This window comes from Apiospora marii (genome assembly GCF_038362585.1).
Source record: "Apiospora marii strain CBS 49790 chromosome Unknown utg000004l_segment0_segment1, whole genome shotgun sequence".
Classification (NCBI taxonomy): domain Eukaryota; kingdom Fungi; phylum Ascomycota; class Sordariomycetes; order Amphisphaeriales; family Apiosporaceae; genus Apiospora; species Apiospora marii.
Window position 1 is genome coordinate 2,575,384 of NW_027117376.1, and position 16,854 is coordinate 2,592,237.

Consider the following 16,854-nt stretch of genomic DNA (forward strand, 5'->3'; position numbering starts at 1 on the left):
CTCCTTTTTGTGAAAGGGACCTCCAAGGGAGTAACAGTATCAGTGCATTTCCCAAATTTATTGCACTATTTTAGGTATTAGGTGTGGTAGGACATTTTATGGTTGTCAAATGGCGTTTCGGGCGTCACCAATACATACCCCATAGAAACAATGCCTGTTTAGACACTATCAAAGCTATATAAGGGGTACGTATTAAGTAACAATAATCAATGGTCCCCGCTGACTCAACCTACTTTCTTGATTTGTGTCAAATTTTCGGTGACTCAAGCCACGATCAGCATGTGGATACGAACCGTAACGCGTTCTACCATATTACCCTGGTTCCCAGCCTTATTTCATATCGCCCGACGAATATTATGTCTACCAATGGTATCTCTTTATGGAGTCTGCAGGTAATATACATCAGATATGCACTGATACATGGGATACTGCGAACGAATGCACACCATGCTTCACTTCATATGACGTATCGATAGGCTATTTTGGTCTATGAATAACATGGGTGCCCCATATAAAACACCAAACAAACCGAAAACATTTCCAAGTATTGTTCGGAGGCCTTTAGGGGGTATAATATGTGTTACGGGTTCTGGACGATCTGGCCAGGTGTTCCAAAGCGGGATGGCGTATAGGAAGAATGTCCGGTCGCTGTCACATTATCATCTATAAAGACGCACCACATATTAAGTCTCTGAACTCGAGAGTTAATCAAGTTACTATGTACTAGTAAGCCCGAGACGCCCACACAGACATAGTAGCCGAGCCACATGTTGTCGCACGCCGCATCCACAGCGGGGTTCCAGGCCAGGAACTGCGCGGACGAGATGCCCGCGTCTTGCTCGATGGACCAGCCGCTGTCGCCGAACTGGACCTGGTAGAACTTGTCGCACCTGCCCATGATATCGGGCATCTGGGGCGAGTGGCTGCTGGCTGCGGGGGCCGTGGGCGCCGTGGGCGTGATGGTAGGGCTGGCGACCCTCCGGGTACGCCCACACCGACCCAGTAGCCGAGCCAGAGGTTAGAACAGGTTACCAGGTGAAGATAGTAATCAGTATTATAAGACATCATATCATGGCGTCTCGTTGCGATAGTTGCTGGGGCTTGCTTACTTAAGTTAATAAAAGGGTTCCACGAAACAAAGCCGGCAGCAATAATGCCGTAGTGAGTCCCTATGACAGATCAAGAGTCGCCCGACGTTACCAGGTGGAGGTTGTTGCAGTTGGCGGCCAGACCCGACTGGGTCGGCTCGTGAGGGGATGACGGCGCCGTGGTGGTGCTTAAGTCCGAGGTTGTCCTGATAATAGGCTTGGCGGTCGTGTTTATTGGCGCCCTGGCTGTCGTCGTCGTTGTCCCAGCGGGCCCCGAAGTGGCCGTACCGACCACACAGTAGTTCTGACCAGCGACCAAGTCACCTGGGCACGAGACGCCAGGGTTGATGGAGGCAAAGGCATTCGGCGTGAGGCCCCAGACAGCCGCGAACGAAGAGCAGGAGTCGCCATTGGTTACATTCGTCTCGAAGTCGCACTGGACGACGACGGTCTGGCGGACCCGGATCACACGCGATGCGATCAACTGCGGGGTATTGGCCAGGAAGAAGAAGGCAGTGGCACGGTTCATCGTAGCGATGGTATTCAGGGGCAAAGACTATTGCGAGAAGACGGGGACCAGTGTCAAGGCTGGCTGCTGGTCTAGGCAGAACTTCTCAACAGATATGGCGTTGCAGCACCGGTATTATATACACATTGAATCCGCGGTTGCAGACCATCTTCAACACTTCTTACCAAATATCATCTGCCATTCTTTCCCATGAATACTCTACGCCTAATCACCTTACCTTTTCGACTCACTTCTTCCCAGGTCGGCTCGATCTAACAGGGCGAGAATATTGAATCCAACCAACAGCGATGACGAGACTCTCACGTTGTGCAATCGAACGTTGTCCTGTTTGGGCAATTCATGTTGTCGGTGGTATGTTAAAATGGTTGTCTGATGTCCATCCAGAGTGAGGTTGTATCGAGACCACCCACGTTTTGATATGCTGCATCGTGATTGGTCCGGAACAACTTCCACTCGGGGCGCGTTCCAACCCTCGTCCCTTCGTGGCTCGTTGCAAACCTACCTAAGCGCTTAACACCATGCCTCGGTGACCTCTTCCGGTGCAATGACTGCGGCACAGTCAATGCGAAGGGCCTGGAACAACAATTCCGGAAATAAGCCTTTCGGGCCGTCCGCCTAAAGCTCTTACCCCTGAACCCCCGGCCTGGGCAGGGCTGCATCAAAGGGACGTGGTACGCCACTTCCGTCCTTCAAGGAAGATCTTTCCATACTCTTCTTGACTGTGCCGCATTGGATCAGTCTCTCCTTGCTCCTCGTTCCTTTCCACGCCTATCCTCCAGTCTTTTACCATGGCTGGGCTTGCGCATTTGGTCATGCTGCCCCTCGCACTCATGTGCTGGGCGGCGCAGGTTGGAGCCACGACCTTCCCGGCGACGGTGGAAGTCGACCTGATCTTCCCCCAGAACGAGACCTACGCGCCCACGGAAGTCTTCCCCTTCGTGTTCGCCTGGTAGAATGCCGCCCTGGCGCCGTCGCTCAACCCGGGCATCAACATGGTCTTCAACCTATGGAACGATAGCAAATCGAAAGCAAACCCCGAGATCGTCTTGTCGACGCTCGACCTAAGCGACACCATCTTCAACGCCAGCGATATCACCTTCGTCTACGGGTACAAGCTCAACTTCACCAGCGGCCTCGGGGTTGGCCCATGGCACGTGCGTATGACTTGGGAAACGATGGCCGGAAACTGCTCCGACCACGGGCTAGCCTTTGGCGGTGGCTACGTCCAACCTGGCGGCGTCGAGTTCACCATACAGAAGGGCGGCCGACAGCCCGACCTCGTGGCCGCCACCTCGGATAAGGAGAGCTGCAAGAACATACCGCATGCCGGCTTCAATATCACAGGCACGCAGTTTCGCCGACCCCAACCGACCCGGCCCCACGACAGTTGTGCCGTCTTCTCAGACGTGCAGCCCCGACCGGAGGGCGATCCTTGTAAAGTCCAAGTCAGCCCCTCGGCCGCAAGTAGCATTGTGGCTGCAATTAGAAGCAGCGAGTGTGCTGTCCCCCGCCCCGTTATCGGCGGCTGCAACTCAAGTAATGCGGCAGCAGGATAGAAGCCACGGGTCACGGGGTATTCGGTGTCTGGCGGTCTCCTGGCAGGATTGATGGCCATATGGAGTCTCTAGTAGTCTCTTGGCGTGTATGTTCTCATCAATCTGGTCTTATGTCGACGTTCGAGGACCAGACCTCGGACGCGCCGCCGTCTATCGTCGACTGCATGGCTATGGTGAACAACATCCGCGGCACGCAGGGGAAGTGGGAGGTTGAGAACGCCATCGGAACGCAGCACGAGATTGCGCACTCACCCAACTTCGAGTGCAAGTTCGGTGTGTAGGGTAAGGGCAAAAACGGCAACATTGATTTCCATGTTGGCGCACAGGATATTGTCGACATTATTGAGGGCGCCATCAAGCAGTACGACGCCGGTGGCTAGGTCGGGACCAAGGGCCGAATGAGCTGTAGGGGTAGGGTTAACGGTCAAGACGTTGAGTGGGGTCTGTACTAGTGTTCTGCGTGCACTTAGAGGTACCAAATAGATCACAAGTACCATATCAAACTTCATTGAGCATTGTCCATTGTTGATGCCCCTTTCTGTATCCGGTTCTGGCAGAGTTGCTTTATTATGTTGGCATCCGTCTTTGTCTGGTCATCCCACCCGCAGGACCTCGTCGAGGGACAAAGGATGGACAATCCCAAATAATAAGCTCGGCATCGAGTACTGTCCATGTCTTCCCCATTGCCAAAATTTCACTTTTGCCCACCGGGATACGGAGAAGACAGGCTCTTTGACAATAGCCATGGCCAGTGATGACCAGTTCAGATCATCAATTACTGAATCCAAGCTAACTACCTATTTTTCTGCACGCCCGAACAATTTCCAATTTGAGCGGTGGCTGGGCAGCGGCGCAGGCGCAAATGCCTATCTCGTGCGATATCGAAAGCAAGCCGGCGATCGGTGGGACAGAATCGTGGTTAAAACGCCGCTTGGCATTGCAGAAACAGGCTATGATGAGGACCCGTTCGGTGTAGGATTTGGTGTCGAAGAATTCAAGGAAGAAAGAAAACTGTTAGACGTAAGCTCCTGTCCCCCCCTCCTGTTCTCTTTGCTTTTTGGCCGTCCCTCAGCTGCCGTTACTGACTTGTTTTCTTTTATTTGTTTCGCAGACCATACGTACCAGGCACCTGGTCAGACTCATCAAGTTCAGCAGCAGAGACGACCCTCTGAGACAAAACGGGGCCGACGACTTTTTCAAGAGATGGATCTATCTCGAATACCTCCCACACGGGACCCTGACAGAGCTTGCGCGCAAGTGCGAAGCCCACGAGGTTGCCCACCTTCCCAACAGGCTGCTGTGGCGGGTGTTCATGTGTCTGATTCGAGCGTGCGTCGCCATGGCTTACGTGCCCGACGTCCCGGTCGACCGCTATGACGAGAACGAGGAGCCCTGCCCCGTAGATGATAGAAGCATAGGCTATACGCACAACGATATGCATAGCGACAACAGTGAGTCTTTTCTTACCCTTTGCTCTGCTTCTTCCTGACGAAGGACCACTGACAACCCCCTTTTTAGTCATGATCGGCGACATGCTAAATGGCCCGGATGACATCGAACATTCAATAAGCCCAGTTGTCAAGTTTATCGATCTAGAGGTTTGTTCGCAATAGTAAGTACACCCTTAACCGCCCTGGCACACAAAAGCTACCCGTCCGCATCTGTCCTTCCAGTTCAAACACTAACGACCCACCCACCCCAAACTCACAGCGCCGGAGGAGAAGGCAAAGGCGTCCAGCGCAACCTGGAGCTCGTCTCCAGCAACATGGCCGAGCTGATCCTCTTCAAGTCCTTTTTCAACATCGGCTACGGCGAAGCTCCTACGGGGACAGACAGCAACGCGGTCTGGTTCGAGCCGGGCGGGCACCGCGACGGCTTCGCCACGACCGCCCAGCCGCTGCTCCCGGACCCAGACGACATGTTCACGCAGATGCCGGCCCCCTGGCTGGACCCGGACCTGCGCCGGCTCCTCTGCGAGTGCGCGGCCGTCAAGGAGACGCAGCGGCCCAGCCTGCGCGGCGACCTGCTGCCCGAGGTCCTCGAGGCCATCGAGACGCGCGACGCGGACTACTACCGCGATAAGGACTACTGCGACGACGCGGATGCCGAGGAGGACGATGCCATCCTCAACCTTTTGCAGCGCGTTCTGGGGGCGGCGCGCCCGGCCTCGCCCAGGCCAGGGCCCAGACCCGATGAGGACGAGGCCGGAGAGGGACCCGAGTCCATGGACGTCGATGCACCGGCGGCAGGGCCGAGTCGACGGCGTAGAGACAGCGATGGGCGGTCGGCGAGTCCGGAGAGCTCAGGGCAAAGGTTCCGGCGATACAATTTTCGCCCTAGATGATGGACTGGTGCTTTGGATATCAACAGCCGCTAGAAAGCAGGGCGCACCGTTCGGGAGGCTCTGAGCGTGGGCATGGGCGTGCGAGGAACGTTGAATATTGTATATCACCAATGTGTATTTTGATCTGTAAATACTGCGGTCGCGTTAGTGTATGATTGTATGTGTCACTCAATCAGATATGGTGATGATTTGGATAGGATAGTGAAGGACCATGATACTTGAAAGAATACTTAGATATGTATGCTCTACGACCTATCAAACGCTACCTACCGACAGACACGACTTGATTCCGAGAGATCTAACTTGGAGGGATCAACATCACACAAAGTGGCTAAGGTGTCCCGAAGATGGCATTCCAAGTGGTGGTCCGACGTCTTTATGGCGAACCTAAGCCTTACTGCCAGGATACGAGGCGTCACTTCCGTGAGGCAGCTTGTAACACGAGAAGCAACCCAAGGTTACGGGATATGGTGGTCCTAACGTATGTGTGTCTTGTGCCATACCAGACTACTAGGCTACCCAGGCAGAGTCTAGCTGTATACAGCGTCAGTTAATGAAGACATACCGGACAAGGCATTGGCACGTGAGGAAGGGTGGCGGTAATGCGTGCGTTCATATGTGGCACTGTGGGCTAGTCCCGACGGCCAGACCCGCGTGCGCGGTGTCCTAGATGCGGCCCTAAGGTCGACGTTGCGCTGCCAGTCCTCGGCGTCAGCCTGGAAGTAGGCTGCACAAACTCCTTCGTGACATCGGCACCGGGCAGGTAAAAGGGGGCGACTCGGTTCGTGAGTATAAGAACATACTGACTGTGAACTAGGTCAGCGGGGCACGTAGCTGGCAATTAGGTAGTAATGGCTCACAGGTTGCTTGCTGACGCAGTTGGGTCACTTGATCACCCCTGAGGCGGAATCATTGCTATCCTCTGGCAGTGTCGGAGCCGTCTTGAACCAATTCTTATGCCACTTTATTCTACGCCACCGACAGCCTGACGTGATGAATGGATCGCATCAGGGCGCTTGTCTCCTTTCCCTCCTTCCTGAATCGGGACAGAGACGCAGGGGCAACAAAATAAATTCTTGTCTCCAGGCGTCTCGCATTGATCTAATGTTCGTATTATTGAAGACGTTTGACGCGTCTCCCGCTACATATGAACGAGTAATCTATACCTGTGCAGCTGGTCCCTTTTTCACTGTCATGCAACAATTTCACGTTCGTTGATGCGGCCAATCTGTCTGGACATTAGACTGACTTCTGCGACCCAAGTTTGGCGTACGGATTGTTACAACTGCTGGTAGGAGTCACCAACCAGCCCCTTATGCGGTTATGGGTTGAACTCTCAACTGCAAATCAGAAGGATAGCTTGCCAGAACTTTGTGATTTGGCGTATCATCAAGTAAGAACATCGGCTCGTGTGTGATGGCTGGTTTTACGTGAGAAGTAGCTTACAACTAACTAGGTCCCGTATCTGCACAGCACAGATAGCAATGCAACTATTAGACGGAAACCTTGTGAACACGAAGAGGCTAGACCTGCATCACGAAACCGAAACCGAACTTTAAGATTCAGGGGAAACATGGTGCCAGACCATCCGGCAGGGATCATCGATCTAATGAACAGACGAATTTCATATCCAGCTCCATGATGAACAACCCTAAATAGACCTACCTACCCTAAAGATCCGCACCATCTTTGCCACCATCCCTAGACGCCGTTTACATCACACCTCCATACTCATTCTTATGATTGGCCCTTGATAATCAGTTAGTTCATCACCAAGCACGATGGGGAAGGAAAACGTCGTCCCTCTCATTCGCCAATCCATGCCCATTGACATCACCCAACCCGTCCAATCCGACGATGTCCGCGGCCGCACCATCCTCATCACCGGCGGCGCCTCGGGCTTCGGCGCAGCCTTTGCCCGCCACTGGGCCTCCTGCGGCGCCCACGTCATCGTAGGCGACGTACAAGACGCCGCCGGCGAGGCCCTAGTCGCTGCGCTGCGCACCACCCCCGGCGGCTCCCCACACCAGTACTACCGCCACTGCGACGCGACGTCCTGGGAGTCGCAGGCCGCTTTCTTCCGCGACGCGGTAGCGCTGAGTCCCCACGGCGGTATCGATGCCGTCGTTGTCAACGCCGGGATCTCGGATACCGACTTCGCGTTCTGTCGAGGCGAGGACAGGAAGAACGGCGACGCTGGCCCCGGGCCGGCCAAGCCCAGCCTCAAGTGTCTCGACGTCAACCTCGTCGGGGCCGCTTATACGGCGCATCTGGCTATGTACTGGCTGTCGCGCAATCCAGGCAGCTCGCCCAGCGACTTGGGGAAGTCCCGCACCCCTAACCATCTGCGGGACCGGCACCTGCTGCTGCTGGGCTCCGTGGCCTCGCTCTGGCCGGTCGCGCAGTCGACGCAGTACACCATGAGCAAGCACGCGGTGCTGGGCTTGTTCCGGTCCCTGCGCGGCGTGGCGGGGTGGCAGTCCGGGTTGCGCGTCAACCTGCTGTGCCCCTACATCATCGCGACGCCCATCTTCCCGCCCATCGCCCGCGTCGCGCTCGCGGGCGCCGCAGGCGGCACCGTCGACGCCGTCGTCGAGGCGGGGACGCGCTTCATGGCCGACACCACCATCGTGGGGCGCGCGCTCGTGGTCGGGCCCAAGGTGCGGGTCCGGGAGGACAACAGCGTGATCGAGGTCACGGAGCTGCTTCAGGGGACGGATGTCGCCACGGGAAGCAGCAGCGGTGGGGAGGGTGGGCGCGTGGCTTCTTCGTGGGAAGTTTGCGCTTATGACTACGAGCTGGTGGAGATGTCGAATCGGAGGATCCTCATGATGCTGAACCAGATCGAGGCGATCAAGGGATGGGCGGGATTCGTGAAGGATATCGTCGTTGGAGTGGCGATGATGTTGGGGTTGGTTAAGGATTGAGGGGCGCCCCACTGGGGATATTTGGGTTCTGCTGGGGGGGGGGACGGAGACAGAACAAGGGCAAGGTGGAAAATGAACCATTAAACAGGGAGAAAAAAATTGAAAAAGAAGAAAAGAAGGATAACTAGAAAGAAAAGAGAAAAAAAGGAGAGACAGTGAGAGAGAGTATGAGAACGAAGGATGGGAGTGAAGAGAGACAGTGACTCAGTCATTTCGATGTTCACGTACCTGTAGGGAAGGAAGGACGATTCAGTTGGCGTCGTCAGTGTGGCGGTGCAACCTCTCACCACTAGTAATACGCCATCCCAGAAATCCCACAGCATCATCACTACCATTTCGACAAAACGCCAAATGGAGCCAACCGAGTCAATTGAAGTCCGGAGTCCCGGCGCGCCTTTGCTGAAAACGTGTCAGACATGTTTTCGCGCCAAGATCCGATGCAGGAGGGCCGGCGCAACCGGCGCATGCGACCGTTGCCAGCGCCTGAACAAGACGTGCATTTTCCGCCCCGCTCGTCGCATTTACGGGCGACGAGAGTATGTCATCCACCCGGTTCAACAGTGTGATCGAGCATGGTAGCTAATACGAGATACCTAGAAACAGATCGGGGGACGGATCCATCAGCGATTCCAGATCGCCGGTTCCAGCGCCTTCGGCCACCGAAGTGGTGGATCAGACAGCGGGACGACAGGGCAAGGCGCCAAGCAACGTCGGCGTGTCGCAGACTGCCGACTCATTTGACCCTTTCTTTCGAGGGTTCCTATCGATCGAAACTGGACAGGAGCTTTTGAGCTATTTCAGAACCAAGATGACGCCTTACTTCCCTTTCGTGGTGCTTTCGGGACAGGTTTCTGTCGGCGACCTCGTCAGAGACCGACCGTGCACAAGTCTTGCGGTGCTAGCTGCTGCATCCCATGGACAACTCAAGCTGCAGAGGTCGTTGGGTGTGCTATTCAATGAGCTCATCGCCTCAAGGGTAGCCACTGGGCCTATGCACTGCCTCGATGTGCTGCAGGGTCTCCTCATCAGCGTAGCTTGGTAAGTATGCTTTCTAGCCCTGGGGAACAGCACCTTACTCACAACGCTTTTCAGGGCACATTACCAACCGAGACCACGAAAGCACACTCAACACCTTCACCTTGCCACCAGCATCATCTGCGACATGAGGCTCGACCGGCCGAGGCACAAGCCCGACTTCTGGGCCGTTGACAAGGGGAAATACCAGAATGGCCCGGACTGGGACTCGGATGAGATGAGAGCATTGCCCGGCGCGTACTATCTATCTTCAAGGTACTTATACCTGCACGCACTGAACGTTTTCTCTACTTGTAAAAACAACACTGACAGATGATTCTAGCTCATCCGTGCTTATGCAGAAGTCCAAAAATATGCAATACCCCTCGTACATGCGTGAGTACTGTGAGCACCTGGGACGACAAGCCGAGTACTCGACCGACCCACACTTGCCTTATATCATTCGTCTACAGCAGCTCATAGAGGGCATAGACTCCATGATGACGAGTAAGGGTTGTTCTAATGGTTCGTTGGAGGTGGAACGGATCAAGGAAGAATGCACCGACATCAGGGTGTCATTGCCATTTCCACTCCACGAAAGTCGTAAGCCTCCACTTTCTGTTTATGGGTATTCATGATAGCGGCGGTAAATGGAACTGACGAAATATCTGACAGCCCCCATCAACATGCAGCTCAGCCTTCTCGAGCTTCTCCTGAGCCAGTCTTCCTTGGGTGGCAGCACCTTCGGCATCGACAAGTTTCACGATCTCCAGAACATGAGCGACAGCGACTCTCATCTTCTCGAGTGGCTCTCCACCAGCATCTCCGCGGTCCGGTCCTTGATCAACATGGTTCTGGCCTTGCCTGCAGGCGAGGAGAGGCCGGTATCGAACACCATCTGGCTCGCTCTCTACTGTGGCATGGCCCTCGGAGTCCGGCTGGATCTGCTAGCGGCCCATAAGGGCCCCGCGGGCAGGGCGTACCACCTCAGGCGCTTCTTGGACATGCCCAACACCCTGCGCCAGATCGTCAAGCGCACCGAGTCCGCGGCCGGCGCCGAGGTGGACGGGACGGGCGACCAAGACGTGTTTTACTACATGGCGAACCGATCGCGGCGCCTGGAGGGTTGGTACCGAGAGCGCATCCATCGAGGCCAAGGCCAGCCATCCAGCCCGACGAGCCGTACAGAGACACGAGGACACGGGGAAAGCGACGCGACACCAGCCGCTAGCGACTCAGACCCGCACCCGGTTTCGGTATTTGCCGGCATCCAAACCCTTGGCGCACACGAACCCCCTGCTGAAGATCCGTTAGGCAACGGCCTGTTTTACGACGCGGATATGGCCTTTGGCAACGTGCTATTTGGTGATCCGCGGGGTTATGCGGTGGATTTTGAGAGATGGACCACGTTCGAATGATGATTGGTCTTTGGCAGTGGGGGCGATGGGAATCAGGGGTACGGACACGGACACGGACACGGACACGGAAAAGGTGTGGGTCCCTGTCTTCCTTGGCAACCACTGACAAGCAAGTACTCAAGCACCACGCCAACGAAGCCGTCGGAGCAGCCATTCAAGTACGGGGAATCTTATATGGGTTTTCTTTTAGAGGGATGGGTGATGACGAGGACGCTGCGGTGCCTCGCGGCTTGGCGACGTACGGACAAGGACGTCAACAGCTATGGGGCGTGGCTTATAAGAGCTTGGTCTCTACGTATCTGTCTCCTCGATATCTCTTCTTTCCATAGAGATATTCCGTGGAGTCGGACCTTGTTACTATTTCATTCTTCGTCCCAATCACGATGCCTCTCCTCTTAGCTGCAGCGGCCATAGCCGGGCTTTCTCTATGCTCGTTAGCTGGCGCCCAAGGAAACGATATACCGTTCTCGGCATGCCCGCTTATCGGGTCCTACTACCCTCCCCCAACCTTCTCTCGGTCATCAGAGCCGTTTAAGAAGCTGAGCGCGGACTTCGCCAAGTCCTTTGACCAGCTGATCGAGAAGGGTGGCAGCGACGACTATGGGCCAATCAGTCCAAACACGACCTCCTTTTCCGTGGTCCTGTTTACCGGAGCTGCATCGGAAAAGGAAGACCCGGCTTTCTTCGAGTATCACTACACGTCACCACAGGACCAACTCGACACGGGAACGAACCTCACCTCGGACACCAAGTTTCCCGTCGGCGACTTAACCATGGTCTTCACGGTCTATGCTTGGCTCGTCGAGATGGGAGAGACGTGGGATACCCCTATCACGCAATATCTCCCTGAGCTGAACAAGGCTTCGCCGCCGGGTGGAGTAGCATGGCAGGAAGTCACCATTGGCTCCTTGGCGGGGCACATGTCGGGACTCATCCGACAGACGGAGGCGTGCACCATTGGCGGAACATGCGAATGGGAACCCTTCGTCGAGCAACTAGCAGTTGACCCGTTCGTGTTCCACCCCGACACCACGCCAATGATCTCCTATACTGCGTTCCAGCTTTTAGCGTTCGCAATGCCACGGCGCTCCGGGGTTGATGGGGAAGGGTATCCTACGGTCCTCAAAGACGCGATCTTGGATCATCTGGGCATGGCATCGAGCGGTCTCCTGAGTCCAGACACTAAGGATCTCTTTGCCTACAAGCACCTCAACATGTCCCAACCGGCCGAACCAGGCGCAGCGTCCCTCATCAGCACCGTCGCCGACCTAGCCCGAGCCGGCAACGCCATGCTGAGCTCCCGCCTCCTCCCGCCCGCCGTGACCCGCCGCTGGCTCCACCACAGCGTCGACACGTCGAACCTGCGGAACGGCGCGGGCCGGCCCTGGGAGATCTACCGCGCCGGCAGCTCCGCCATCTCGCCCGTCGTCGACGTCTGGACGAAGAGCGGCAGTCTGGGCTCACACTACGCCAGTTACTTCGGGCTCGTGCCCGACTTCGACGTCGGTTTCGCCATCCTCGCGCACGATGGCGGGGCTCGTGACGGCAATAGCCCGCTCGATCTCAATGTCTACGCGGACGTGGTCAGCGAGGCCCTGGGGCACTTGCAGTCCATGGCGGCGGCGGAGATGGCGGAGCGCTACGCCGGTACCTACCGGAGCAGCAACGACAGTATGGCGGTGCTGAATGTCACGAAAGATGGACCTGGGTTGGCAGTGCAAGTACTCCGCGTAGGCGGCGTGGATCTACGGGCCGAGGTGGCACAGCGATTAGGACTCAAGAGTGTCGCCGATTTGGACTTCCGGTTGTACCCAACCAACGCACACGAAAAAGGCTCTTTGCGCCACAAGTTTCTTGCCGTGTTTCAGGACAGGAGCGCGCCTGTCGATATGGGCACACCTACTTGCATCACATGGCAGGAGGTTGGTTCGATGCCGGGCGTGGCGTATCATTTCGCCTTCGAGCTGGTCGACGACGGAACAGCGACCGAGTTCACGTTCGTCAGTTCAGGTAGCAGCGAAGGTGACAGAGCCATAGTCCTTCCAATTGTCATTTCAAACGTCAATGCATAGTTTCAATTACCACTAATTGCCGTAAGAAAAACTGTTGTGTATTATTCACTACCCTAGGTATCTGCTACACCGTGCCAAAGACAATCACCTGTTGAACCGGGCTTCCATGGGGAAGGTTGCCTTTCCTCGAGGCCCTTGTCTGTGAGGTGGGAGCCCCGGCTTTCATGGGGATGGTCGCTTTTCCTCGAGGCCCTTGTCCTGGGGTGGAAACGCTTCCGGGGCCCCGGCTTCCATGGGGATGGTCGCTGTTCGTCGAGGCCCTTGTCGTGGGGTGGGAACGCCTTCTCTTGCCGCTTCTCCATGAGGCCCTTGTTCGTGAGGTGGGAGCGCCATTGACGGCCGCCAGGGCGGGCCCTCCAGGCATGGAACCGCTTGAAGTATTTCTAACATATGGGTCAGCGTCTGTTATGCTTCCAAGGGGATAAGAGTCATCTGAGAACTTACAATGCCCTTATTGGCAGCAGAGATGCCACCCAATACGGACAGGAAGTTGTCGTAGATGGACCATTCGAAGGCACTGGCCTATGAACACAATCTTAGCAAGCGTAAAGAGAGAGAGGTATGATCTCGCTATAGCAAGCTGCATAGGTATATGCCTACCTTGGTACGTGCAAGATGCTCCCGGAGGAGCGCAACAGTCTCCTCGCATGCGAGGATGGCCGCTGTTGGTCCATTATATCATCGTGTTGACTATTAGCACTCGGCCATCCGATACATCATGGGAACAGATACTGACAGATGCCCTGTGCAGGCGCTCCTGATGGTCACCAGCTTTCAGGACTGGGCCACCGGGGAGTTCAAGAGCGAGGCAGAGCGACGCCTCCTAGCAATCATGTCTTGCCTCGTCCCGTGGGATGCTCCGCAGCTCTTGAGTAGGAAGACGCTGGACTCTCGCCTGCGTCCTGGCTGGCAGCGTGACGAACCGCGGGCCAAAGAGGTATAGGAGGCGGTCGACACGCTGTGGGCTGAGGAGAACATAGCGCCGATGTGCCAAGTCTTCCGTGAGAAACAGTACCACGGCGACTTGTTGCTGCTGTGCGTGCTTACCGGCAGCTTTGTTCCTGGCGAGAAAAACTGGGTGCCAATGGTGTCAGGGGATGATGGCGTGGTGGTGGCGACTACGAATGGCTCGTTTCTACACATCATATGATACACCCGTTAGCTTTGCTCCATGTGATATTGAGAACAACGAGTATAATTCTCTTACGATGGTTCCTTTGATGATTCCCGCCACCGTGATGACGGTGAGCACGCACCCGATGATCTTCCATAATCCTAAGTTGGACTATATGTGGGCAGTCAGCCATGGTAAGCAATAGAGAATAGGTTAGTTATGAAGAGCAATATAGTATTTGCATACCTCGAGGACGCGGACCTCTTCCTGGAGGAAGAGGACCTGCTCCTGGAGGAGCAGGACCCGCTCCTCGAGCGTCTTTACCTGTTCCTCGCACGCGAGGTGGGTTGGTGGAAAGGAGGGCCGCGGCACCAGCTGCAAGAACCAACCGGCGTTCTGGTCGTGGGGAGACGGGCAAGCGGACGGGCACCAGCGTCTCGCGCTCCCGGCTGTCGTAGCGGTCGTGCTTGTAAACGCGGCTGTGTCCCCGGCTATAGCTGCTGTGGGAGGACTTGGTGCTCTTGGGCGGCTTGTGCGACGACTTCTTGCTGCGCGGCGGCTTGGGGGGCGAGGCTCCACGTCCACGGCGATAACCTCGATCTGGTCGAGCTCCGGTAACGGCGACCGGCAGGGTGGCGGCGGTAGCGGAGGCAACGGCTCAGGCTCGGGCTCGGGCAGGAATGGTGCGAATGGGGAGCAATATAAAAATGTGGTGGTGGCGTTGTGGGGGAGGGGCCGATGTCGAGGAGGGAAAGGCATCTCACGCGCCCGTCTGGCGGCGCCGTTGCCCAGCCACCCAGCGGCGGCACCAGCGGTAGGCCCGAATGGCCCTCTTCTATATATAATATACCTGTTAGCTCCTGCATGCTATGTTTCGTAAGGTATCATAGGAAAACAAGTATTGTTTGTTCACTTACAACAGTTTTCTTGGCGAGGCTCGCCATCGCGATGACGGTCATCACCCAGCCAACCACCTGCCAAAATTCCAAATTTGACTATATATCGGCAATTAGATATCGTACAGCATAGAAACCAAGTTGGTTGTGAAGCAGATACATACCTCTAGGTCCTTGATGCGCTGCTCGAGCAGCGCGTTCTTCTCCTCGCAATTGAGGATGTTGGTTGGAGGGGGGCTGTATAGTAGTCATTAGTACTCAGTGAACTGGTATATCGTCGACATGCAATACTAACAGGAGGGCGGAGAGGGTGGTTGTTGAATGGGCTCTGTACGTACGTACGGTAGGTGGTGATGCACGATATGGTGTATATTCAGGTCCTATATGATGCATAATCTATCTAGGTAGGAGGGGATCGTGAGATCCCTTCTCGTACGGTAAAACAGGTGGTCCGTGCACGTAGTGCACGTGATCCCCCTAAACCGTACTGGTTGTTGCCCCTGAATTGGATATACCAACAGTGGTGGTGCCTGTGGCGTTCATGATGATTGATGGTGGGTGTTGTGGCAAGATCGGATCGGAGTTCTGGGTCGCGGAAGTAGCGTGAAAGGTTCTTGGTAAGGTCTTGCATGGATTGAATGTATTCGCGAATCGTTTCTGGAAGAAATATGTTTCTTTTTGTAGCAATTGGGGTTCAGCGGTTAGGGTAATATATGAGATGGGAAAAGAGGTGTTATCAGGTGGATGTGAGATTGTTGGAGGTTGGAAACGAGAAACCCCAAGGACGGATATAAGTTCAATTGAGTGATGGAACCTTAAGGTTCCAGGTGGAAGGATTGCAGATTCTTCAATTCAAACTATCGAAGTTTTGAGAGGTAGGCACGTCCTCTTTCCAATTTCTATGTGGATAGCAGTCACAGCTCGACGGCACAATCACCCACCCCTCACCGATTCCACACCAATAATGCAACCTGGAACAAGGAAGCCACGCTCTGAATCAAGATACCAAACCGAGCCGCATACAAGCGCCAACGGGATCACCGAATTAAGTGCTAAGGTGGTCTCCAACGGCCAATACGATGTCAATTTCTTTACCCGTGACACCTTACCCCGCTACGGTGCTAATCACCATAGTGTCGACTAGCATGAGGAAACAGGCTATGATGATGTTGGTGATGACTAGCCCAAGCCTGATGTCAGTGACGTATTTTGACTGAACTCCATCATGGGTTGCAGCATCAATTGCCTTTTCTGGTGTGGCTTGATATTGCAGCGGGTGCTCCAACGTTGAATTTGACTCTGTTGTGCTTTCAGAGTTACTGGTAGTAGCTCCTGATGGTTTCATGGTCGACATTCTGTTGCTGATAAATATATCATTGCCATGTACGGCATACAAAAGAGAAAGAAAACTTAGAATGGAGGATAAGAAATCTTAACAGATTTAATAAGCCACAGACTTAAATATCAGTTAGAATCCGTCCGCTCACCTCATAATATCTGCCAACCAGAAGGGTTATTACTGTACTCCCCTTACTGGATCCAAGTAGTGCCACCCACAGAGACAGAACCATATCTCTACATAGCTTCTGTTACCAACATGGCTTGCGCCTCAGACGATCTCTCAAAAAGTCCATTCTTGCATACTTGATTTTGATTGCCAATTCGGCGTCAAAGCAATGCTGTCAGGGCATCGATGGCGTTTGCCTTGTCTTTGGCCCCTGTCCATGTACACAGCCTATCCGGCCTACCAACAACTCCCAACCTCCCTTGCTTCGATACTTTCACCAATGAAACACACGCCTTGGTATGCTTGCCTAGCTCGGTAGGACCAACGACGCCGCATCCCCGGAGCAACTACTTTTACGAACGATGCAGTTGTGGACTTTTATGCAGGTG

At 55.0% G+C, this 16,854-nt stretch overlaps 7 protein-coding genes across 7 annotated transcripts; 5 read left to right on the forward strand and 2 right to left on the reverse strand.

The window, feature by feature from the left end:
• Positions 1–580: 580 nt before the first annotated feature.
• Positions 581–1,617, reverse strand: PG985_007789 (uncharacterized protein; the record flags this gene model as incomplete). The annotated part of the gene is made up of 3 exons (XM_066827557.1): positions 581–691; positions 752–977; positions 1,196–1,617. 3 exons carry the CDS (start codon positions 1,615–1,617, stop codon positions 581–583), a joined length of 759 nt encoding a protein of 252 aa, XP_066685232.1.
• A 788-nt stretch (positions 1,618–2,405) lies between these two features.
• Positions 2,406–3,454, forward strand: PG985_007790 (uncharacterized protein; the record flags this gene model as incomplete). Its single annotated transcript, XM_066827558.1, has 3 exons — positions 2,406–2,566; positions 2,636–3,153; positions 3,249–3,454. 3 exons carry the CDS (start codon positions 2,406–2,408, stop codon positions 3,452–3,454), a joined length of 885 nt encoding a protein of 294 aa, XP_066685233.1.
• Positions 3,455–3,917: 463 nt separating this feature from the next.
• PG985_007791 (kinase-like domain-containing protein) lies at positions 3,918–5,517 on the forward strand (the record flags this gene model as incomplete). The annotated part of the gene is made up of 4 exons (XM_066827559.1): positions 3,918–4,193; positions 4,285–4,624; positions 4,692–4,785; positions 4,884–5,517. The coding sequence occupies 4 exons, from the start codon at positions 3,918–3,920 to the stop codon at positions 5,515–5,517; spliced, it is 1,344 nt and encodes a 447-aa protein (XP_066685234.1).
• Positions 5,518–7,298: 1,781 nt separating this feature from the next.
• Positions 7,299–8,444, forward strand: PG985_007792 (uncharacterized protein; the record flags this gene model as incomplete). The annotated part of the gene is made up of 1 exon (XM_066827560.1): positions 7,299–8,444. The coding sequence occupies one exon, from the start codon at positions 7,299–7,301 to the stop codon at positions 8,442–8,444; it is 1,146 nt and encodes a 381-aa protein (XP_066685235.1).
• Positions 8,445–10,144: 1,700 nt separating this feature from the next.
• Positions 10,145–10,876, forward strand: PG985_007793 (uncharacterized protein; the record flags this gene model as incomplete). Its single annotated transcript, XM_066827561.1, has 1 exon — positions 10,145–10,876. The coding sequence occupies one exon, from the start codon at positions 10,145–10,147 to the stop codon at positions 10,874–10,876; it is 732 nt and encodes a 243-aa protein (XP_066685236.1).
• Positions 10,877–11,259: 383 nt separating this feature from the next.
• Positions 11,260–12,948, forward strand: PG985_007794 (beta-lactamase family protein; the record flags this gene model as incomplete). Its single annotated transcript, XM_066827562.1, has 1 exon — positions 11,260–12,948. The coding sequence occupies one exon, from the start codon at positions 11,260–11,262 to the stop codon at positions 12,946–12,948; it is 1,689 nt and encodes a 562-aa protein (XP_066685237.1).
• Positions 12,949–13,001: 53 nt separating this feature from the next.
• Positions 13,002–16,303, reverse strand: PG985_007795 (uncharacterized protein; the record flags this gene model as incomplete). Its single annotated transcript, XM_066827563.1, has 8 exons — positions 13,002–13,331; positions 13,393–13,470; positions 13,996–14,083; positions 14,205–14,233; positions 14,309–14,929; positions 14,980–15,057; positions 15,123–15,195; positions 16,068–16,303. The coding sequence occupies 8 exons, from the start codon at positions 16,301–16,303 to the stop codon at positions 13,002–13,004; spliced, it is 1,533 nt and encodes a 510-aa protein (XP_066685238.1).
• Between the last annotated feature and the right edge of the window lie 551 nt (positions 16,304–16,854).